Source organism: Aquarana catesbeiana, linkage group LG11 (assembly GCF_042186555.1).
Source record: "Aquarana catesbeiana isolate 2022-GZ linkage group LG11, ASM4218655v1, whole genome shotgun sequence".
NCBI lineage: Eukaryota > Metazoa > Chordata > Amphibia > Anura > Ranidae > Aquarana > Aquarana catesbeiana.
In genome coordinates, this window is record NC_133334.1 from 257,901,566 (window position 1) to 257,926,773 (window position 25,208).

General features: G+C 42.4%; 1 protein-coding gene across 5 annotated transcripts in view; it reads right to left on the bottom strand.

The window, feature by feature from the left end:
• BANP (BTG3 associated nuclear protein) overlaps positions 1-25,208 on the bottom strand; it is a 662,871-nt gene that overhangs the window by 446,855 nt on the left and 190,808 nt on the right. For all 5 annotated transcript variants that reach the window (XM_073605714.1, XM_073605712.1, XM_073605715.1 and 2 more), the window contains 2 exons: positions 18,305-18,427; positions 17,192-17,370 (listed from right to left, as the gene is read on the bottom strand). In XM_073605714.1, coding sequence (XP_073461815.1) covers positions 17,192-17,370; positions 18,305-18,427 — 302 coding nt within the window. The remainder of the gene's footprint in view (positions 1-17,191; positions 17,371-18,304; positions 18,428-25,208) is intronic.

The window sequence follows — 25,208 nt, forward strand, 5'->3', positions numbered from 1 at the left end:
TGCCTGCACTACCTGATATACACCGATTTCCCAGACCCTGAGAGTTTGTCCCTGGAAAAGATTGTTTAATGTAATTATGATTTTCCATTTCTATCCTCATGGCTCAGTGAAAGGTGAATGTCTGGACAGAAGAGAATCTGATAAATGGGCAAGAAAGCGTGATCTTAGGGTCTGTTCACATCAGTGAGTTGGAAAATGCTACATACATTATATGAAACCACATAGTGTATTTTTACTGTGTTTTTAATGCTTTGCTTTAAAATTGAATGCAGTGCAAGCCAATGAAATATAATGAATCTACAAGTCCCAAGTTTTCTCAAGTTTCTTTTAATTGTTTTGAAAAGTGCACAAGAGTCTGTCATTAATCATCACACAGTTCAATTTATGTTTGACATCGTCGTCAGACATAGTCGTTTTTTTCCAACACTTCACTATAGTTATATTAGTTGTCAACAAAATTTTCAAGAATAATCATCTCATGTATCAAGGAAGATCAAGGTCAATCCTTTGAAACAAACTCTGTGTCCCTGAGAAAATCATATTATAAATCTTGTTCCAATTTTTTTTCTTCTTACACCACACAACACCCCTGCACATACCTGCCTGACGGTGCAGACCCCGTCAGATGGCTGCGGGGACGGCCAGGAGAAGCCTACAGAAGCACTTAGTCACGGATCCGGAGCAGGCTGGGAGTCCCAAGATGGCGGTGGCCCAGCAAGTGCACAAAGCTGACAATGCAGAGATCCCTGTGACGGCTCCCTGTCACAATCAGCAAGCTGCGGATGTATGTGGAGTTACCACCTGCACACAGCCTTCAGAGACCCTACAGCCCCAGCTTTCAAGGAGTCCCTCATAAATCAGACCCTGGATGATCTGTTAATGTCCCCCAAGGTGGCACCCTCCCCCAGGTACAGAGATGCACATATTGAAACACATACGTAGTGAAACAATTGAGGCCAAAGTGGATGCCACAGTTGCCAGGGCGAACATAAACACTGATTGCATACAAGACCTACACAATCCACTTGACGTTGCTATGGCCAAAATCGACGACCTGGAAAATAGGTCTCGAAGGTACAACTTCAAGATTAGAGGCCTGCCAGAAAGCATTACTGAGATACAGGAAGCAGTTTGCTCCCTCATCAAGGAACTCATCCCTGACATTTGCCCCCACAATTAGGAACTGGACCGAGCTCATAGGGCCCTGGGTCCACCCCGTGCTGATGGCCTGCCCAGGGACATTGTGGTGAAACCGCACTACTACGGAATTAAAGAAGAGGTGATGAAAAGGGTCTGTTCCACACCGCAACTACAGATCATGGGGCATACAATTCAAATATTCTCCGACATCCCTCCCTCCACAATTCAGAGGAGATGGACATTTAATCCTTTACTTTCAGCCCTCCAACAGAAGAACATCAAATACTGGTGGCTATTCCCCTTCGGCCTCAAATTTTAAATTAACAACAAATATTTCCGATTTTCTTCCTTTTCTTAAAGGGAACACCTGCTGAAGTTGGGCATCAACTCCATGGATCCCCCTTCGCCGATGCAAACCTTAACCGCAATTACGGCAAAGCGCCCACCTCCCTCTAGCCCTCTTACTTCCATATGGCAAACTTCCAAAACCAAAAAAGCCAAGGAGAGCTCCGAGACCAAGAAAAATCAGGAAGGTTTACCTCTATGAACTTGAACCCTGGCACTTCTGACCAATCATCCCTTCATCCCAAGGGAGTTCTTTTTTCTGTATCCCCACTGGACTTCCCCACGGACTAAACCCCCAGGGGCCCCAAGGGTTATGTCCTACAATGTAGAAGATTCCCCTAATCTCTTCTGTGGACTCTGTTATCCCCCGGTTTATAGAGCTACTTTCCCCCTGTCTTAATATGATTCAGTTGCTGGGACCCCATGGTATACCCGATCTGACTTGAAGAGTATATCCCGGCCGGGGACTCGATATCTCGATCAAGTAAACCCACAAACCTGGACTATGCCAGCACCGCATTTGAAGATGGGTAGACTCCCATCCCCATTCAGCACTTGATGATTGACTCTTCTCCTGAGCTTTTTCCCTAATGTGTGTTATTGCTCCTACAGCATAGTTTACGCCTGTACGCTCTAGAATCATCAGGCTGTGATAAATTAGGCTCTGGGGGCTCTTCCCCTAATCTGGCATCCACTCTCAAACCCCCCCTTGCCTTCCTAGTTAAGGGCCTTATAGACAACCCACCTATACTCTCTGATCTCTTACTATGCACCTAACAAAGGCCAAGCCAAATTCTTCCTCTCTATGTTTAGTGTCCTAGAGCCACTTACGGAAGGGACGGTCATTTACGGGGGGGGACTCCAATTTAGCTTTTGATATGGGGCTTGATAAATCTCGCCCAGCTGGGAGAGGACTCATTCATCCCACCAGACAGAGTCTCAATGTAGCCAGACAGATTTACCAATAGGGATTGGTAGACATTTGTAGAGAGGTGAACCCCTCTTTGTGGGACTACACCCACTTCTCCAGCCCACACAACTCCTTCACTAGAATCGATCATTTTTTTATCGGTGTAGCTGCCATCCCCAGTCTTTCATAAGGGACTCTGTCTAGTCGGACCACTCAGTGCTCTACTTGGGCATCCTGTGTAGCAAAAACACAGAAGTAACTGGAGACTGAATGCCCCCATCCTTAGGAATCCGGCTCATGCAAACAAAATAGAGAGGGCCATTAAGGAATATTTCCTTCTGAATGACGTAGAAAATAGAACTGCAACCACTTTATGGGCGGCCCATAAGGCCACTATCAGAGGGAAACTCATTCAAATGGCCTCATGGCTACGGAAAGCACGCAGAGCAGATAATGAACACCTAGAATGTGAATTACTGCTCCTTAGTAAACAGCATAAATGTAACCCCTCATCAATGTCGTCTGAAAAATTGGATGCTGCTCGCACGGCATTAAACTTGGCCCTTACCGCCATAGGGGAAAAGAGTTTATGTTGGAGTGGGGCCCAGTTTTACCACTTGAGGGACTGTGAGCTCTATGCTGGCTACCAGGCTGACCCCTAGACTCCGGTCTCATGTCTTACCCAAAATCAAAATCGGAGGTGGCAAGCTCTCACAAAACCCCCAAAAAATCATGGGAGCTTTCCATGAATTCTATAGAAAGCTGTATAGTTCTGAGAAAGAGGCCCCAGATGCTTTATTTGAATCCTCTCTCAGTACTGTTAGGATCCCTGCTCTCAAGAGTCATCACGTTGATGAACTTGAAGCACCAATATCGGCAGAGGAGGTCTCCAGGGTAATCAAAAATGGGAAAAGTCACTCTACCCCAGGTCCAGACGGCTTTGCCGTCCCCTATTACAAACACTTTACTACCATATTAGCACCTTATTTGGGATGCTTCTTCAACGAACTACGCAAAGGGACCCCAATAGACAAATCCCTGAACCCGGCAAGGACCCTAGCTTAGTTGCCAACTACTGTCCCATATCTTTAATAAATAACGACCTCAAAATCCTGACGAAGATCCTAGCAGACCCTATTTCCGCCTTTACTGGATTCTATGTCCATAAGGACCAGGTCGGGTTCATACCCGAAAGACAGAGTCCGGATCAAATTAGAAGGGCAATTGATATAATTTCTCTGCTCAATTCCCGCTGGGATGGTGAACCCCCTCAAATGGGCTTTCTGTTATCTCTGGGATTTACAGAAGGCTTTTGACTCAGTGTCCTGGTCATTTCTAATGCATATTTTGAAATGCTGGGGCTTTGATAATAGCTTCATGAATGTAATAGGTGCCCTGTATTCGAACCCAGAAGCGAAAAGTGAGGGTGGGACTACCGAACCTGCTTTGGTATTACCAGGCCGACCCAACTTTCCCAACTCTCAGTCATATACTCCAAAGTGGCTAACCCACATTTGATCTCCAAATGGCACCCCCTGTCACATATATTTTGAAATCCCCTTTTTCCCCCTGGTATGGACATCAAAGCCTTTAGCTGGTGGCTTAATAAGGGGATGTATAGAAAAGCACACTTCATCCACCCCACTGGACCCCTCACTCGGGCTTACTGTATAGGCAAACTAGATATGCCCCCAGAGTAACATTAAAAACTACGCCAGTTAAAGCATTTTCTCCACAAATTATGCTCCTCTGCACCTAACCCTTTAACACTCACTGAATATGAATTTTGGTGTGGGCAAGCCACGGAGCAGAGGAGTGGGATTTCAGTAATATATCGGTCACTGGCTAAGATGGACTCCAAGACCCTCTTTATGCTAGAATGGGAGAGGGACCTGGGACAATCCTGGAGCCTGGCTACCTGGCAAAGGGAATCACAGTCTGCAGCAAAGGCGAATCTGAAGCTGCTCATGAGATGGTACTTGGTCCCACTAAAACTGTCCAGGATTTATTCCACATCCTCATCCCTATGCTTCCAAAATTGCCGTCATGTAGGGTCCATGATACATACATGGTGGGACTGCCCCAAGATCAGGGGATTCTGGAATAAAATTTTCCACATGCTCAGGAAGGTCTCTGACCTTCCTATACAAAAATCTGCTCACATAGCACTGCTCAATTTCCCTGTCCCGAACGCACCCAAACTAGTGAGCTGTCTCATTATGTTTATCCTAATTGGAACTAAATTAAAAATCGCTAGAGCCTGGAAACAACCCCATGTTCTCCTTCACTTTCGTTAAAAAGAAAGTCTCCTGGATTATGGCCCAGGAAAAGATGGTAAGCACACTTCTAGATACTACAGAGAAATACAAAGCCATCTGGGAACCCTGGATACGATATCTACGGTTGGGGCTCACACCCTGATCTGGTTTATAGATCACGGGCTGGTGTGGGACTATTCATGTAGCTGCTTCTCCTTTCCTATCTTTTCTCTCCTCCTATCTTTTGTTTCCTTTCTTTTCCTTTCTTCTTCCTGTTACATCTCACTCTTGAGCTGGTGTTACTTCATCCCTGACCTTAGGATTCCTCCATGAGAACACGGACAATTCTCATGGTCCTTTCCAATAGCTGGGTTACCTACTAAAAATATCTGAGAAAAATGACAAGGAAATGGAATCTATAGGATCCTTCCCATGATAGCCACTATTGCTACATAACTCTCTCAAGGATCTGATATGGGTATCACACTTAATAATTAACATTGGATGCTTCTCTTCTGTTTATAAATTATTCTTTGTCTTCCACTGAATTTGTTTGACTTGGTACTCCAAGAGCTTAATTTATCGCCATAATGTTCTTGTGACCTCTTATATGGCAAATTTTTAAGGTTGATCTGCTTATACAGTAAAATAAGATCTCTCTTAGGAATCATCCTCAGGATCCAATGCTACCAACGCATGTGATTTCCTTTGAGAGCCCTTGGTGGGTGGCCCGGGCGAACCTTCACCTCATGATGCAGACTGATCCCAGGAGGGGTGTCGTGGGGAGGAGGGAGGCTCAGATACCTCTTTTACTTATTGATATGGTATAGCAAGCAGATATATGGCAGTTATAACTTTAATGGTTCCGGTGCACTCATGTATGACCCTTAGTTACGGACTATATGTTAACATGTATTACTGTTATCACCAACTGCTCTGTTTTTCCTATGTGAAGTATTCAATAAAAAGTTATTGAAATTAAAAGCACAAAAAAGGTATTTGCACTGCAGGAAAAAAAAAAAAAAAAAAGTCAAGAGTTGATAAAATGCCTGGAACTCCACTTTAAGTTGACCATACATTAGTCATTTTTTCTTTCTTTCAACCAAAAAAAGACTCCATTGCCCCATGCACACATTCGAGCTCCCCGCTGAGCTATTTTACTCAGCGGGGAGGCTGGAGACTCCCCTGCCATCAAAACACACTGATCAGTGCTACCAGCTATTGCTTGCAGCGCTGACTGTACAGAAATTTTTACACAGGGCAATTGTACAGGAGTTGATCGGTAGATCAACTTCTCCACAAGCACGCAGCCCATACATGTATCAAAATTTGTCCAGTCCCTGCTGAACTGGCTGAATTTCAATTCATGTATGGCCAGCTTTAAAATTAGATTTAATCAGAGACAAGTTATCCACCATTGTCTGCCATTCTTGACCCCCCGATCTAGTGTCATCATCTCATCCCCCTCTATGAGGTTGCCTATGTGAGGCAGAACTTTCCTGGTCTACCACACAAAAAGGTGGAGAGTTATGGCCTGGTTGAAACTATGGGTTCCCAAAAATAGGTTCTGAGAGAACACAATGCTTCCCTACCATAAAAAAGGGTTTTGACTGTAGTGAATATAACTTAGAAATTTACCACAGCATATAAATGAAACTCAGCAGAAAAAACTGGCAGCAAGGCAATATATGCCAATAATCAAATAGGGATGGTTACAGAAAGGGTACAGGCTTTGGGGCATCATAGTCTCAAAATTCAGCCGTGAAAACTGAGAGCTCTATCCACAGTGGCTGCATTCTCACTAAATGGTGAAGTACTCAGACTTGTGTGTAAAAACCCTTAACCAAGCTCGACTTTTAGCTCTTACGTGACTACAGCAGCCAGTTCTTGTTTTCTTTAGTAGAGATGATCACAGGCTCACTTAATTACCGGGGTGGGACAGGAGTAACAGCTCAAAATCTCCATAAGTCGCAAATATTTCATAGGCGATTGTTATAGTCCCAAGAAAAATTAATGGATTGGCAGTTTTTCTTCAACATTTACATATGGACCAAGCACATAAAAGGCCAGAAACATCTGTTCTAGCTGGACAGTGTGCCAAGTAACCATGCACACAGAACAGACCCACCAAATATTTTCTCTGCATTGAAAACTTCCTTTTCACAAACCAAGGCGACAGTGCAGCCTGAGACAATTACACAAAATATGGTTAATGAGGGAGCGAGTCGTAAAACTGAAAGCTTTATATAATGGGGTGTGTTAGGAAAGTTAACTTTGTTTCTGACAGTAAAAAGAAGAATGCCAGGAACAAACAGGAAGTACAAACAATTCCTGAAAGACAAAATATTCACCAGCTAATCATCCTAGCCATGTAACAAACTGATTGAGAGCTAAATACAGAATGAACAACTTACATGTAGTTTAACCTTAGAACAAGTCATCGCTGCCCTCTTGTGTGACTCTTCTGTAGCCTTAAAGTGCATATCTGGGCAGAAGGAAAAAATATTTTCAATACATCTCTGCAGTATATGCACATTTCTGCATGTATAATCCCTTTAAAAAAACATGCAGAAACATAAAATTACCTGTGAACCTGCCAGACATCCAGGAAGCTCCTAATCTCCTGTTTGAGTTGACAATTTTGCCTCTGCAGCACTGAAATTCAAGAAGCATCCCGAGTTATCCTCTGCAGACCACAGAGGAGTGGAGAAGAGTTCTGTAGTCCAGCTAAGAAGAACTGAGCAGGACTGTGTTGAAACCAGGAACTCACTGGATTTCTCGCAGAGCAATCTGTGTTTTTTTTAATACATGCAGTGTTTTTAGAGGGATAGGGAAATTTATATGTATTGTAGAGATGTATGATGTTGAATATGTTGTTCATTTTTTTATTTTTCCCAGATGTACACTTTAACGTTCGCTTTTCCTGTTACCCCATATCACTGTAAGAAACAGTAAGGCTTGGTTCACACCTATGCGTTTTTTTGTAATTTTTGCAGAAACGCACTACAGTCCATTTAAGATGATTTTCTATGGGACGCGTTCATATTCATGCGTTTTTAGAAAGGGTCAGGGACTTTTTAACCACTTGCCACCCAGGCCAATTCTGACATTTCTTTCCTACATGTAAAAATCATTGTTAATTTTTTTCTAGAAAATTACATAGAACCCCCAAACATTATATATGTTTTTTTTAGCAGAGACCCTAGAGAACACAATGGCGGTCAGTGCAACTTTTTATCTCGCATTGTATTTGCACAGCAATTTTTTAAACGGGTTTATTTTTTGGGGAAAAAAACTTTTTCATGCTTTAAAAAAAAAAAAAAACAGTAGAGTTAGCCCAATTTAGTTTGCATAATGTGACAGATGAAGTTACGCCAAGTAAATAGATACCTAGCATGTCACGCTTCAAAATTGCACACGCTCGTGGAATGGCGCCAAACTTCGGTACGTAAAATTCCCAATAGGCGACGCTTTCAAATTTTTTACTGGTTACATGTTTTGAGTTACAGAGGAGGTCTAGGGCTAGAATTATTGCTCTCGCTCTAATGTTCGGAGTGATACCTCACATGTGTGGTTTAAACAGTTTTCACATGTGGGCAGGACTTACGTATGCATCCGCTTCTGCATGCAAGCACACAGGGACAGGGGCGCTTTAATTTTTTTTTTTTTTATTGTTAATTTTTTTTTTTGATCACTTTTATTCCTATTACAAGAAATGTAAACATCCCTTGTAATAGGAATATGGCATGATAGGTCCTCTTTACAGTGAGCTATGGAGTCAATAAGACCCCATATCTCACCCTCTAGGCTGGGAAGCCTGTAATAAAAAAAACAAAAAAAGATCTCAGCTTCCCAGCTGAGGTGGCGCTGTTTGTTTGAATGCAGAGGCCGGGCGTGATGTCATAGCATCGCGCCCAGCCTCCGAACGCTCATAGAGACTCCGACGACCATCTGGTCTGCCAGAAATCTCTATGGTAAACATTCGGGGCCGGCGGATCCTGTCTCAGACTCATCGATTGCAGCGGTGAGTCAGTAGAAGCATCGGAGGGTGGCAGGAGGGGGGGGTGTTCCCTCTCGCTGCCCGTAAGAACGATCAAGCGGCTGTACAGCCCCTATGATCATTCTTATGGTGTAGGGAATCGCAGACTGAAAAAAGACAATATCTGAATGATGTCTGTAGCTGCAGGCATCATTCAGATATCACCGCTCAAAGTCAAGGATGTCATATGATGGCCGGCGGGCAGGAAGTGGTTAAAAAGCAGAACGTTGTGATTTTGCAGTGATTTGCATTTTTTAATTTGCAGTGTCCGTAAATGCCCAGCGTGCACTGAATATTGAACATTGGGTAAACGGGTCAATGGGTCAATGGGCAAATCACTGTCAATGTGGGTGGGGAGAGATCCACATAACCTGTAAAATGCTCCAGTCCTCAGCAGATGCTACAATGCAGAACCTGAGTGCTTGGTCGATGGAATTAAAGCATAAGTTCACTTTATAAATAAATAAATGCACATTTTTTTCGCATAAAAAAAAGTGTATTTGTTTTTTTATTGTTTGGAGCCTGTAAAGCATTGCACTAGCGATCAGCAGATTGCTGGTACCATGCAGGTCTCCTGAAGATCTGTCAGTGTATACACTGTGTGTGTACATTGACAGGAAGAATAAATGAACTACCATGGCGCTCCACAGCGCCATGGTAGTTTTCATTGAGAACTACAAGCCGATAGCCACAAAGGATGTCAGAGTCTGTAATTTATTCACACTCAGAGCTGTGTGAATGAATGACTCAACCGTGTGGGTGGAGCCCCGCACGGCCACGCTGATTTTAAAAAGTGACAGCTAGTGCAGGGAACTTCTCCCCATATTGCTACCGGGGGATCGGACAGCATCTGCAGCATTGGAAACATGTTATATGTTCCACCCCAAAAACAGGGTATGAACTTATACTTTAAGAGGATGGCTGTCTATCAGCTGCAATATTTTTCAACTTGTCAGACAGCCATGATATGCAAAATGGCACACCAATGGCTTAGTGTTAACCTTAGCAGAGTCCCCCCAGTAATGCAGCTATTTGAATGCTGCAGATAGAATGTGTCAGCTTACAAACTGCCAAACTTTACGCTTTGTGGCAGTGTGCCTTCATTTTATATACAATTGTGTGCAATTAAGACAGTTGGTTTTAATCTTCATGTTAGAAGCAGAACTGGTTTTAGGTTCTCTTTACTGGTTAACAGGACTGGAGGATGCTGGAGGATATTTGTGTTGTTCATCTGCTGCGAATGGCACCATTCACGCGTAACTTCTGCCAAATCTAAATTGACTGAGTGGCTTCCACTTTTTGGTTCATGAAAGGTACAGAATGATTTGTCTCTCCTCCATATGCCTCCGGTAATCACACTAAATTAGGGACAATGCCAATGGAGTGGAATAAACAATGGCTTTTACCCATTTAGAAACTTCAAAGGACAGCAACAGGAAAGTTAAAAAAAAAACAACAACCTTTTTTATCATGATTTTGGCAACTACAATAGATGTTTATACAAGTGTTACATTAAGGTCTTGCGTGTTGCAGACATTCACTGTATTTGAAGATGTTTATTTTCAAAAAATGTTACACTAAATGAATTATTTATTATGAATGGCAGAAAATACAAATTAAATCTCTTGCAATATTAGGGTACAGCTAACTGTATTTTATAGCCATGTAGTCTTTTGAACTCAATTGTTTTATGTGACGCAGAAACAAATTTTTGGAGGGCCGTGTCAATATACTGTAAAGTGTTCAGTATACAACAAAGATTAATTGAAAGGCCGCATAGAAAGGCATGGTAAAGTTTGCTATCAAGACAAACTGATGAGGTCATGTTGTGATTTTAAGCATATTACATCACAACCATAAACAAAAAGGATCGCCATAGAATAGAGGTAACACTTGCCTGAATGACTGTTCTTGATGACAATCTTGCATTTTATAAAGAACACAGGAGCATGGCGCTTGAGAGGACCAGTCGTATGAGCTTTCTATTCAAACTTCATTGCCAGAGCACCAGGACCCATTTCAATCCTTGCACCAATGCTCATAAAAGGTTTAGACCACGGGTCTCCAATCTTTTTAAACAAAGGGCCAGTTTATTATTCTTCAGATTTTAAAGGGGTTGGACTGTGGCTAGGGGAAGTAGAAAATGTCCTGGGGTCAGCGGGAGTAAACAATGACCTATCTTTGGTATTAGAGGAGGAATAGTGACCCATCATTGGTGTCATTGGCAGGAGTAGTGCCCCATCATTTGGGTCAGTGTGAGGAATAGTGCCCCATCATTGGTGTCAGTGGAAGGAATAGTGCCCCATCATTAGTATCAGTGGGAGGAACAGTGCTCCATCACTGGTGTCAGTGGGAGGAACAATGCTCCATTGTGTCAGTGGAAGGAATAGTGCCCCATCATTAGTATCAGTGGGAGGAACAGTGCTCCATCACTGGTGTCAGTGGGAGGAACAATGCTCCATTGTGTCAGTGGAATAAATAGTGCCCCATCATTGGTGTGAGGAATAGTGCCCCATCCTTGGTGTCGGTAAGAGGCATAGTAGCACAATGTTTGTGTCAGTAGAAGGAATAGTGCCCCATCATTGGTGTCAGTGAGAAGAATAGTGCCCCAATAGCTGGAGGAAGGCAAACAAAGAGCCAAATCTGGCCTCCAGGCCACTGGTTTAGACTACGGTACAATGGTAGTTTTCTCTGCTCTGCAGCAACAAGATGAGTGAAAACAACCATCTTCGTTTTAACCTAACTGCTCCATATTACCACCTAGGAGAGCAAAAACAGCTTGATTACCCTAACCAGTACTAGAGATAAGGAAAATGGCTTATGATTGTGCTGTCTTTGGCCACCATTACAAAGCATGGGTCAGTGAATAGCAACCGTGGAGGGGCTGTAACACTTTCAAATTATTTATAATCCTTATAAGAGGGCCAGAAAAAAAGGAACAAATTAGTGGTCACATCCTGTCAGCTTTCATAATATCAACCTTTCTGTGTTATTATCACACTTGCAAGTATAGAAACAGTGATTACGCTGATAAGAGGCTTTAGAAATGTATTAATAACACTGATTTTACACTTCTCGAACAAACAATCAAACGTCTGGCCTTTTGGAGCCCCCTGACAGATCGTGCTTACTTTGTGAAAGGAAAACAAAGAGAGAAGCCGTTTTCTCTATGAGAAAATCACTCAGCCTCTGACATGGATCCCAAAGAACAACAAACGCTGGGAAGGTCTGTGCGCCGGGCATCAACAGGCCTGCAAATGACAAGGGCTTGTTCAGAGTAACTGGAATTTCCCATGCCTTATTGAAACAATCTTTAGAAAACTTCAAAGGCTCATCTAAATGGAAAAGGCCCAGAGCACTGTAACTTGTGCTTCACCACAAGTTATGCGGAGTCAAGGCTCGCCTGGCTTCAGTACAACGACCGGCACCAACTCTGCAACTGCAAATATGCAACTTAAAGTAGAACTAAAGGCAAGCCTTTTTTTATTTTTCTTAGAATAAGGGGGTGGGGGTGGTTATAACCCCTGTCATTTTTTTTTTTTTTTTGCCATCTATGTTTCTTTGGGGAGATTTCCCTTCACTTCCTGTTCCATATGCAAAACAGGACTTAAAGTGGTTGCAAACCCTGCTATACCACTTTTACCTAAAGGTAAGCCTATAATAAGGCTTACCTGTAAGTACCATGAATATCTCCTAAACTTGCACCGTGTTTAGGAAATATTTACTGTATCCGCATGTGCCGTCATCGGAACATGCGCACGGAAGAAACGCCTCGCTCATGCCATTTCTTAAGGAGCTGTGCCATGACCGGGGGCTCCAGCGTGCATGTGCGGGAGTGACGCCATCGCAGCTCCAGCCAATCACAGCACCGGAGCCCGCGAACCCGGCAATAACTCCAGGAGACATGTCGCCAGTCACAGCGGTGTACGGGGACCACTGCAACAGCTTCGCTCTAAGGTATTTCATAATGAGCTAGTATGCAATGCATACTAGCGCATTATGCCTTTGTCTTGCAGGTTGTTTATTTTATTTTATTTATTTATTTGTTTTTAGAGTTTACAATTACTTTAAGAGGAAATGATGAAGAAATCCCTTGTTGTCCCCACTGGAAGATTTCCCAACTAATTCTGTTCTAGTGAGAACCCAAAATTTGGGACTATCTTTCACTCTCATAATAATAGTAAATGGTCAGATTGAGAGGATGAATCTCCCTAACGGGGGCACAGGCAGCAATACAAACCTGGCAGGTGTTCCATACCAATCCCTCTCCAATCTATCCAAAACAAAAATAAAAGATTGACTTTAGGCATACTTTAAAACAAAACCATCCTGTAAAAGCTGGACCAGCTAGTGTCATTTCTGTGGATACCACCTAGACAGGCCTGCCATGTTTTCTATAGGGAGAATCTCCAGGAATTAGACATCCTAGCAGTGTTAAAAGGTTTCAATAAGCAAGACTTAGATTTCTTTTCCTTATGTACATGTTTGTGATTGATATCAGAAAATATGAACGGTTTACACAGAGCTTTACCCAATACAAAGATATTTCCAAGGACAGATCAGACCGCGATAAAAGCATTGAGATTTCCAAAAATGCTCATGATTTCTGGTTTCATTTGCACTGTTGAAAAAGAAAGACAGTTCAAAACTTACTTTCTCACCAATTCTTGGTCACGGCAAGTGCCACCAGGGATAAATAATGTCTTCCAGTTGTGGAGGTTTTTGGCAGAAAGCAATCATCTGAATACTGTTTGGAGAAGGTAGGTTATGGAGCTAGTAATGCACATTCCATAACAAGTTTTGTTTGCAGAGAAAACACACAAGTTTGGCAGGTGAAATCTTTTTTTTTTTTCAGAAAAATTTTGTTCCATCTCCATTGACTAAGCTTGTGAATACAGTCCTTACATTCAAGCATCGGGCCTCCTTTTAACAAACTATGGAGGCCATCCACATATATTAAAAAAAATATATATATTGATTTGGAAAAAGGAGGAAGCACCAAGGCTTTGCTAAAAAATGTGTAAATTTCTTCAAAGGATAAGTGGTAACTCACAGCTATTTCTCACACTTTTCCATAAAAAAAAAAAAAAAAAACTGAATTAAAACAGTAAGCAGCTGACATAGCTGCAAACAAGAACAACGTCCCAATGTGAATTTCCTGCTTGGAGAAAAACGGATTGTTGCCAATGAAAGTGTTTGTTTTTTGAAGAGTAACATGTGCCAATGACTTGGCATGATTAGCTATGCAGCCAGCCTCTGGGCCTGCTGTCTAAGGCTTCCAGTAACCGTCATACGCATTCATACTCCCAGCCAATAGGTATAAACTTTCAGTCATTTTAAGTGTATATTCAACATGAACCCGTACAGAGACAGAAAGCGCTGAATGAGCTGCCATGTTTACAATGTACTTGCAGCTGCCCAAGGCCAATCAGTCATACTTCGCGTTCTTTTCCCCCATGACAGAAACCATGCTCAAATGCACGATGGCCAACTGTGGTTTGGAATTGCCGCATGCAACAAAGGAAAAGGGCCTGGCACTCCTTCCGACTACACAAACTGTTCTGGAATTACAAGACTTGCACCCACAGTTTTAGCATACAAACACGAGACTTTGGAACCCACATTACTGGGCACAGTGTGAGACGCCTGGCATTAATGTGTGGCACAACAAACCAAGGACAGTTTTCAAGTAGGCCTGTCGCCTACACATAAGCAGGAGAGCCAATTTTTATTTTCTGTAATCAAAATATACAAGAGCATAGATTCATTACAAGCCAGTGACTTCACTACTTTTTACCATGGAGGAGTATTAATGTACATATTCACTGCAACAAAGTCGTTAAAATATATTTAAAGTCATAACATTTTGTGATTTTTTTTTTCCATTTTGGATAGAGCAGGGAAAGGCTAAAGATGAATTGCAGGTATGGATATTTTATACGTAGCTTGGACAAAAGTAACTCTGTATATACTCTGTACCTTCACTAGCTTAGTCTCTAAATACCAACCTACTCGTTCTCTTCGTTCCTTTCAAGACCTCCTGCTCTTTAGCTCCCTCATCACCTCCTCCCATGCTCGCCTCCAGGACTTTTCCAAAGCCTCTCCAATCCTATGGAATGCCCTACCCCTATCTGTCCGCTTATCTCCTACTTTATTAGTTTTTAGACGATCCCTGAAAACCCTTCTCTTCAGAGAAGCCTACCCACACCTAACACCTGTTTTTTCATTTTTTCCATCAGCTCATCCTCCACAGTTATTACCTTTTTGTTTCCACTTGACCCTCCCTTCTAGATTGTAAGCTCTAATGAGCAGGGCCCTCTGATCCCTTCTGTATTGATTTGTATTGTAAGTGTAATGTCTGCCCTCATGTTGTAAAGCGCTGCGCAAACTGTTGGCGCTATATAAATCCTGTATAATAATAATAATAAATAATAATACCTGATCGATGCCCCTGAAAGCTGAAATCACTGAAGTAGACATCATTACTCTAGTGATTTCCACCTGCTTCCAGGTTCCATGCTGAGCAGCTGGCCTACTGTATTGCAAACACAGGAGGCAGGCCACTCAGCTATTCAAAGAATACTTCGCCTTTTCTGAATGGATGCAACGCATTCTCTGATTGGACGGTGAGGAGAGCGTGACTCTCCACCTCATTCAATAAGAGAACACTTTGCATTCATTCAGAAAATACAAAACATTCTCTGTATGGCACCTGTGCCGAGCAGCCGACCTCTAATGTTTACACTGCATTAGGCTGACCGCTCAGCGCAGGATCTGGAAGCAAGAGGGAATCACTGGAGTAGCAGTGTCTACGTCAGTGATTTCCAGCTTCTGGGGGCATCGGCCAGGTATGGTGTATACAGAATTACATTGGTCCAAGCTGGACAAATATAACTGTGTAAAAATACACCATATCTGAAATTCATGTTAAAACCCCTGTCAGGTTTTTATTTTCGCTGTGTCCCATCGAGGACACTTCCCATCACATACTGCCTCCAGAGTGAGGAAAATGACACAACATTGAGACAAATTTGTTTTGTAACAGATTTTTTAGTTTAATATTGTAGCTTCCGTTTTGTATGCTGAATTTATAACAATGTATAGTGGATCTGTTACACTTTGCACTTTGGAAGTATAATGTAACATGGAATTTACTAAGTTTACTCTAATTTTTCCTGTCAATGTCCATGTAAAACAGGGCGGGGGTTTCATGTGATTCTGAAATTTGCACTAGAGGGATTATAAAAACTTCTAAATCAGCTTTTACCTCGACTGTCCTTTTTTCTACAATGTTTGAATGTTCAGCAGAGGACGGACGCCTTAGGGAGCCAGCACCTGCAGTTGGGAGTGCACAGGCACAGAATCTGCAGCAGAGCATTTTGATTATTTAATGATATAATATATAGAGAGCTCATTTCTCTTGCCTGGCCTGCAATATTACACTTTTATCAAAACAGTGTGCATTTTTTCCAGTAAAAAAAAAAAAAACACTCAAAGCTAGGTGGAGAATGGGATACAAATAACAAATATTTAATTATTTAAAAAAAAATAAAAACATTTAACTTGTTAATTGGGAAATTACAGCACCTAGGCTAAGGGGACATGCACCCTTAATCCGTAAAGCAAATACAATATGAAATGTACTTCAGGCTTCCTACACATGGGCAAATCAGGTCACACTGTGATTTTCCTTGGGAGCCCAATCTGAACTTTGGGGGGGTTTGGGACAAAAGGGGAACATGCCCTGGGTGCAATGGTATTATGTAGAGGGGGGGCATGCTGGCAGCTTGCAGGCACTTCATTTTCCAGCTGCCTCACTGACAGGAGAGACGGCATTGTCCCTCCTGTTAGAAGTATCAGGGTCCTCGTTAGCTGCTACAGGGGGGAATTCTGCTCTCCTCTCCCTCCAATACCAGTGTACTGTGGACAGGCAAGAGTGATACCTCCAATGCAGAGGCAGTCTTTCACTGTGGTGCAAGAGTGATACCACCAATGCAGGGGCAGTCTTTCACTGTGTTGAAGCCACTGATGCAGGGCCAATTTTTTCGTATTGTGACATCACCGACATGGGGGCATTTTTTACCTTACAGTGACACTACCGACACATTGACATTTTTTACTTCCAGTGACATCAACAATGCAGGGACATTTTTTGCTCTCATCAATGCTGGGGAATTTCTTCCTTTGCTGCTGTTATCCCATAATTCACTGCAGCACAGAACATGCACTATGTCCACAACCATAAGCACTATTTAAGCACGTCAAAACCATTACATACAGTATATTCTGACCCGGCACTGAGCACACCGCTGTTAGCCCTGACCTATACTTTACACAGTGGGGGGTGCAGTCTGGCACTTTTGCCCTGGGCACTGGATGGCCTTGTACCAGAACTGCTGGTAAGGAAAATTTGGTCAACTTTTGGTTGCCTGAGAAACAAGCTGGGGCAGAACATTTTTTATTCCTCAGGTGAAACAGGACATCCGATGCTGGACATACCTTCAGAGTTCAGAGTGATCAAGGTAACGTTGTTCCCCATGTTGGAGTTTCCAGAGTGTCCAGAGTTTGACAGTGTATCGCTGGCTTCTGATCCGCTGTCATTTTCATCATGACTGTGGCTTTCATCTGGGCCTGGTACCTTCACCACGATTGTGTTATGCCTTCGTCCAGGGACCGCACTGCAATTAAAACTAAGCATTTTATTACAGTGTTTGATTTATTAGAGACAATGGCTAATCTATCTGTAAAATCTGCAATTTACAATTATATGCACTGCTTGAACATATAGCACCAGCACATTCTGTAATGCTGTAGAAAACTGCCATATCATGTATAAATTTGAATACAACGGAAGTTAGAGAGAACATTTTCATTTTCGCAAGCTGGCCTATACTTCTCCAAGGTTCTTTGGTCACTGGATAGCTATATGATCACCAGCCAATATATACCGGACTTAGGCCTGACAATGCAGAGTCTTTATGTTGTTTTTTTTTTCTAGATTAAGGGAAATAGGGTTTTACAGTGAGTATGTGAATGGGATCCATGCATGCCTCTGCACCATACTACGAACATCAGCTGACAGTCTCCACGCAGGCTCTCAACACACTACAGTTGGCTGCAGGTGTACTAATAAGAACTAAAATAACAAATTTAGATATAGGCTGAATGCTCCTTTCTGTTAGTAGTCAGCTACAAAAATACAAAATACACTGTATATAAATAAATGTAAATATAAATAAATTAATCGTTTTTTGTTGATCAGCCAGCCAACTGATCAAAAAAAGACCAACTTCATTCCCCCATCCACACATTCGAGGTGGATGAGCGAATTCTCCCAGTTGTGCTGTTGTATGCTGATGTGGGGACTCCCCTGCCGTCAGAATAAGCTGACCTGTGCTGCAGATAATTGGCTGCAGCACTAATCAAAGCAAAATTTTCCAACAAGCCTGTTCAAGAGCAAATGGTCCTTAGATCGACTGCTCTCGAACAGAAATGGCCATAGATGGATCGAAATTCAGCCTGTCCCTGCTGTCCCGGCCAAATTTTGATCCATCTATGGCCAGCTTAAATCTCCATTTTATCATGCAATTGAAATGTATACAAAGACATTACCTATTAAGTATATTTTCCAGACTTTCTGTCGTCTTGTTCACTGAATCCTCCTGACTCTGCAGCTTGGCCACTACAGAGTTCTGTCTTTCATTATTCAGGATAACGGTTGTCTGAGGAACAACGCTATGAGAAAGAGAAATGACATAAGATTTTATAGGTTCATTGCTCTCTTAATATCAAATGTATTTTCATGAGAGCAAAACCATGAAAAATTGTATGAAACAACTAGTTGTGCAAAAAAATGTGTGCCATTCTTTTGTAATCAGGTGGGAAAACACCTAAATTGTTCAATACAGATGCAGGGCAGTAACCTAACCTTACTATTCTGTTGAAATGACACTCTGCGCTTATGGCCCCTCCTCTGGATTTTAAAACGAGCTGCTAGGTACCCTCCTATATACCTTAGGGTAGTGAAGGCTAACCTTGGCACCCCAGATGTTTTGGAACTACATTTCCCATGATGCTCAACTCTACTGCAGAGTGCATGAGCATCATGGGATATGTAGTTCCAAAACATCTGGAGTGCCAAGGTTCACCATCACTGCCCTAGGGGGATAATAGTGCGAACATAAAAAAAATATATTTACCGGGGCAGCTAAACTAAATGAAATATGACAAACTGAATAAAATATTACAAACCATCTTGCACTTAAAACCAAATGTGAAATACTAATCAATCATGTGATATTATAAAGTGCAACAATAAAGTGTTCATAAACTCTAGTCCACTTCTTCACATTTTTATGCCAATTTAAATTGATTAATATTAATTAAAAGTGTCTCGTTTTCATAAAGTGCTTCCAAGTAAGCTTCCCAATAAAGTGCTCCTTCTTTACCTGTGACTCACTTCAATTCATAAATAGTGCTCAAATTTGTGCGTAAAAATCCATTCACCACACCCCTTTGCAAGCACCACTCACCAGATTCTGTGGGACCCTTTATATAATAAGAAGGCCTCAGGCGCTTATAAACTGAACCCAAGGGTTCCTCTGTGCTGTGCTCTCCGAAAAACACATCAAAATGTCACTCTTCCAGTCCACCAGCTCTCAGGAATGCACCATAAAAAGAGGACCTCTAATAGTGTAATACCGCTTTAATCCCAATAAAAAGTAACAGTAATGCAGTTAAAGTAGTTGTAAAGGCTGAAGGTTTCTTACCACCATGCATTCTATGCATGAAGGTAAAAAACCTTCAGTATGCAGCTCTCCCCGCAGACTCCCCTATTACTTACCCTGATATTGAGACAGCGGTGAGCACGAGAGAGGCTGCTGTCCTGGCTCTCTGCCTCCTCATTGGCTCAGAGACAGCAGCAGCAGCCATTGGCTCCCGCTGCTGTCGATCACAGCCAGTGAGGAGGGAGCAGGGTCGAGCCCAGTTCTGTGTGTCTTATAGACGCCCAGTTCTGTGTGTCTTATAGACACACAGAGCGAGCCTGGGGAGCGAGCACACACGAGTGTCCCTATAGCAAGCAGCTTGCTATTCGGGGCACTAGGCAGGGGACACAAAAGAGGAGGATCAGGGCTGGTCTGTGCAAAATCATTGTCCAGAGCAGATAAGTATAACATTTGTGATTTAAAAAATATATATATAAATTAATACCAAAATTAAGCATTTACCATCACTTTATTTCACTTGCCACCTAGGCCAATTCTGACATTTCTCTCCTACATGTAAAAATCATAATATTTTTGCTAGAAAATTACATAGAACCCCCAAACATTATATATGTTGTAGCAGAGACCCTAGAGAATACAATGATGGCCGTTGCAACTTTTTATCTCGCATGGTATTTGCGCAGCAATTTTTCTAACGCTTTTTTGGGGGGAAAAAGCTGTTACATGCTTTTAAAAAAAAAAAGACAGTAAAGTTAGCCCAATTTTTTTGCAGAATGTGAAAGATGAAGTTACGCCGAGTAAATAGATACCTAACATGTCATGCTTCAAAATTGCAAACACTTGTGGAATGGCGCCAAACTTCGGTACTTAAAAATCCCTATAAGTGACGCTTTAAAATTTTTTACTGGTTACATGTTTTGAGTTACAGAGGAGGTCTAGGTCTAGAATTATTGCTCTCGCCGCGATACCTCACATGTGTGGTTTAAACACCGTTTTCATATGTGGCCAGGAACTTACGTATGTGTTCGCTTCTACGTGCGAGCACACGGAGACAAGGGTGCTTTACATTTTTTTTATTATTGTTAATTTGACTTTTCTTTTTTTAGTCTGACACTTTTTAAATTTTTTTTTTTTCATGATCACTTTTATTCCTATTACAAGGAATGTAAACATTCCTTGTAATAGGAATATGGCATGACAGATCCTCTTTACAGTGAGATGAAGACCCCACATCTCACTTCTAGGCTGGGAAGCCGGAAAAAAAAAAAAAAGATCTCGGCTTCCCAGCCGCGGCGGCGCCATTTGTTTGAATGCAGAGGCTGGGCGTGACGTCATAACATCGCGCCCAGCCTCTGAACGATCATAGAGACTCTGGCGACCATCTGGCGAATCCTGTCTTTGACTCACCAATGGCAGCAGTGAGTCGGTAGAAGCACCCCCCCTCTCGCCGCCCGTAAGAACGATTAGGCGGCTGAACAGCCACTATGATCGTTCTTATGGTGTAGGGCAGTGATGGGAAATGTAGTTTAAAAACATCTGGAGTGCCAAGGTTCGCCTTCACTGATGAAGGGAATAGCTGGCTGAAAAAGACGATATCTGAATAATGCCTGTAGCTGCAGGCATCATTCAGATATCCCAGCTCAAAGTCAAAGACATCATATGATGGCCGGCGGGTGGGAAGTGGTTAAAAAATGCAGAAAATACACATTAAAAACAATGGAGGTCATGCTTTATCTATAGGCTCTTTCACTTCCTGTTCAAACATGGTCGTGCATTCCACCGCACTTGAAGTGACATGGCAAGCGTGGCTCTGTCCAACGCATTTCATTGGTATGATGTCTTCAGGGAAACAATATTTTATTCAGTTCGTCGTAGTTTAATATTCTATTTATATACCTACTACTGTGTTTCTGGAGGACTATTCTTTCCTCTTATCAAAATCTTCTCTGCTGCAATTGTCTTCACTACTAGAGGATTCTTTTCCTTCCTCATTCTCTCCTCTCCTAAAATATTATGTGCTGCTGGAGCACTCTGGTCCTTCCTTTAGTTAACTATCCTCTCCTGATATAATCTGCAGGAGGACTCTGCTCACTCCTCTATCTCTCCTGAAATACTCTGCACTGCTGGAGGACTCTTATCTTCTGCTCGTCCTACAAGTCTCCCCTCCTAAAATACTCTGTGCCACTAGGGGACTCTGCTCCTTCCTCTATTTGACTCTCATCTTCTGAAATACTGTACACTGCTGGAGGACTCTGCTCCTTCCTCTACCTAACCCTCCTCTCCTGAAATACTCTGCACCACTGGGGAAGTCTGCTCCTTCCTCTATCGAATCCTCTTCTGAAGTACTCTACCCTGCTGGAGAACTCTGCTTCTTCCTCTACCTAACCCTCCTCACCTGAAATGTTCTGCACCACTGGGGAACGCTGCTCCTTCCTCTGTCTAACTCTCCTCTCCATATATACTCTAGGATACTAGAGGACTCTGCTCCTTCCTCTATCTAACCCTCCTCACTTGAAATAATCTGCTCTACTGAAGGACTCTGCTCCTTCCTCTAACCCTCTTCTCCTTAAATACACTGCCCTGCAGAAGGACTCTGCTCCTTTCCATACCTATCCTCTCCTGAAATACTGTATGCTACAGGGGATGCTACTCTTTCCATCTAAGAAAAGAATTGAAAGTCTACTGCTTTGAACCATTGCTGTTTCTCATGTGACTTGCCTGATGTACTGAAGCAATATAGACGTGTTTTTACATTTCCCTTCCTTGTCAATGAGAAGGAAAGATCGTTTCTGACAAATGGAGATTTTTATGGAGGTGGAAACATATATATAAGCGATAATAAAGATGACCAATAACATAGTTGTTTTAATTTCCTAAAAGCGCCCATGTACATTCCATCCCCTGCCCAAGCTGTTAGATTGATGGAGGCTCTGTGCATTGTCAATATAATTCTCAGTATACTATTCTGACTCATAAGTAGCCTAAGGGACACATAAATGTAAGTGTACAATCATAATATTCTTTTCTTTCTTTTTGTTCAGGTGAATGTTAGTCAACCCTTCCATCAAAGCCAAAGAGACCAGTCACATGCCACTTCTGCCAAAGAAAACAGGTTTATGGAATGCTCAGCTTGGATACCCTTGATACAACTTCGACACTGTGTTAACTGCATTTGAATGGAATTTTACAATTCTGCAATAAATGACCTAAAATCTCAACGAGTCAGCCTCAAGCCAAGTTGTGTCAAGTCCCAGAATTTTACACTCTGTCTTATCACTTCGCAGAGAGTTTAGCGTAAGTCCCAATATTCCAAAGCTCCGAAGGCCTCCCCAAAACAAACATCTTAACAGGGAAACTGGTTGGGCTTGTGTTTCCGAGGCCTCACCACAGAGTATTATGGTGTATTCTGTTCCACATAAAAACTCTGGCATACAAGGTGGAAAAAGCACTAGGGCAAGCCATAGAGGTAAGCTGAAGATCTGTTTTATCGACAGCAGATTCTTTGCTTATTTGACAACTTTATGATCTTTATTTTCTTTGCCCCAATGTAGAATATCTAGAAGATGTGAGGATATCAGAAGAATCAGACAGAAAAGAGAACAATGCCAGTATATGCATTGATAAATGTTACCTAAAATGACAGTGAAGGCACAATGGTTCATATATACAAAAGTCAAAGAAAACACTGCCTCTATAATCAATGGCTTTCTGCTTATTTTTTCTACTGCAGTCAAGAAAATTACATCATATGGGGTGTTTAACTCCTGAAATCACGTGCTGCTTTAATCAAAAATGAATTTCCCATTTGTGTGGAATAAGATTGGATCACACCTTCTTCCATGTCTAGACTGCTGTCTGTCAGCCCAACAAGGAGACCCCCACTTATCTCAGGCACAACTAAGCCTGTTGAGAAGCCAAGCTACTTCACGAGTTCTTCAAATATTCCTATAGATTTTCTACTGGAGGGTTCCTCATTCAGTATTATATGACCTACACTCTGTAGCGGATGCTCCTTAGAACAACAGGTACTCTACTTTCTGCCACACTCTGTTCCTGAAATTAGTGTGATGGACACCGGGACCAAATGGGGATCAAGTTTCACTCTTGAGTTAGGCTTTAAAAAGCACTTCCAGGCAACATGTGAAACCAAAGCGCACCTGTAACCAGAAAACCCTGCAGCTGTGCCAGAAATAGGAACCTCACTCAATTTTACTTTATACAGGGCCAACAGTAGCATACTTCCCAAGGCCTGTACTCTCTATGCTTACCAAGACAGAAAGGAAGGTGAATCCCCAAACGGACACAGCAATAACTGCCCATATACTGTAATATTTCCATTGTTCATGCAGTGGGCTGAATGAGAGAAATCACTTGATCTCCTCCAGCCCCTCCCACTTCAAATTCCTCACCAGTCAGCTGACCTGCAGTCTCTGCCCCCCACCCATGCCGTGAATTGAATGGCCGGCTGCGAGGAGGCTGAGTGGGCGGCCGTGGGCTCCAAAAACAGCCCAGCTGGCCAGCCACATGCTCCAGGAACAGCCCTGCTGGGCAGCCGCGATAAGGCTGGGAGAGCGGTGCGGGCTTCAAGAACATCCCAGGATTCGGTGACCCCTGGCAAATCGTCATTCAAACCCCAGGTTGAGAACCACTGATCTAAACCATTCCATTTTAGCTTTGGCTGTATGTTTAGGGTTGTTGTCCTGCTGGAAGGTGAACCTCCGCCCCAGTCTCAAGTCTTTTGCAGACTCTAACAGGTTTTCTTCTAAGACTGCCCTGTATTTGGCTCCATCCATCTTCCCATCAACTCTGACCAGCTTCCCTGTCCCTGCTGAAGAAAAGCATTCCCACAACATGATGCTGCCACCACCATGTTTAGCAGTGGGGATTGTATGTTCAGGGTGATGTGCAGTGTTATTTTTCCGCAACACAAAGCGTTTTGCTTTTAGGCCAAAAAGTTAAATTTTGGTCTCATATGACCAGAGCACGTTCTTCCACATTTGCTGTGTCCCCACATGGCTTCTCGCAAACGGGACTTATGACTTTTTTTCAACAATGTCTTTCTTCTTGCCACTCTTCCATAAAGGCTCCATTTGTGGAGTGCATGACTAATAGTTGTCCTGTGGACAGATTCTGTCATCTCAGCTGTGGATCTCTGCAGCTCCTCCAGAGTTACCATTGGCAGCTTCTCTGATTATTGCTCTCCTTGCCCAGCCTGTCAGTTTAGGTGGACGGCCATGTCTTGGCAGGTTTGCAGTTGTGCCATACGCTTTCCATTTTCGGATGATGGATTGAACGGTGCTCCATGAGATGTTCAAAGCTTGGGATTTTTTTTTTTTTTTATAACCTAACCCTGCTTTAAACTTCCCTGACCTGCCTTGGTGTGTCCTTTGGCCTTCATGATGCTGTTTGTTCAATAAGGTTCTCTAAATAACCCTGAGGGCTTCACAGAACAGCTGTATTTATACTGAGATTAAATTACACACAGGTGGACTCTATTTACTAAATAGTGTAGAAATATGACAAATGATGGCGCCTGAAGAAAATAATAAACATAATATATAATAATAATAATGTGTAGCTGCCCCTTTAAATGGGTGAGTAATTCATCACTAATGTGGGAAAAATGAAATTGGCGCTCAATGTGTAAATAATTACCTAAGCATACGATAAATGCTAACAATGCAGTGAATTGTAATGCAATTCAAAATGAAAAAAACAATTTAAGAATATTGCACTAAATGAAAGTCCATTGTAACATTTGCAAATTTCAAAATTACGTGCTTCTAAAT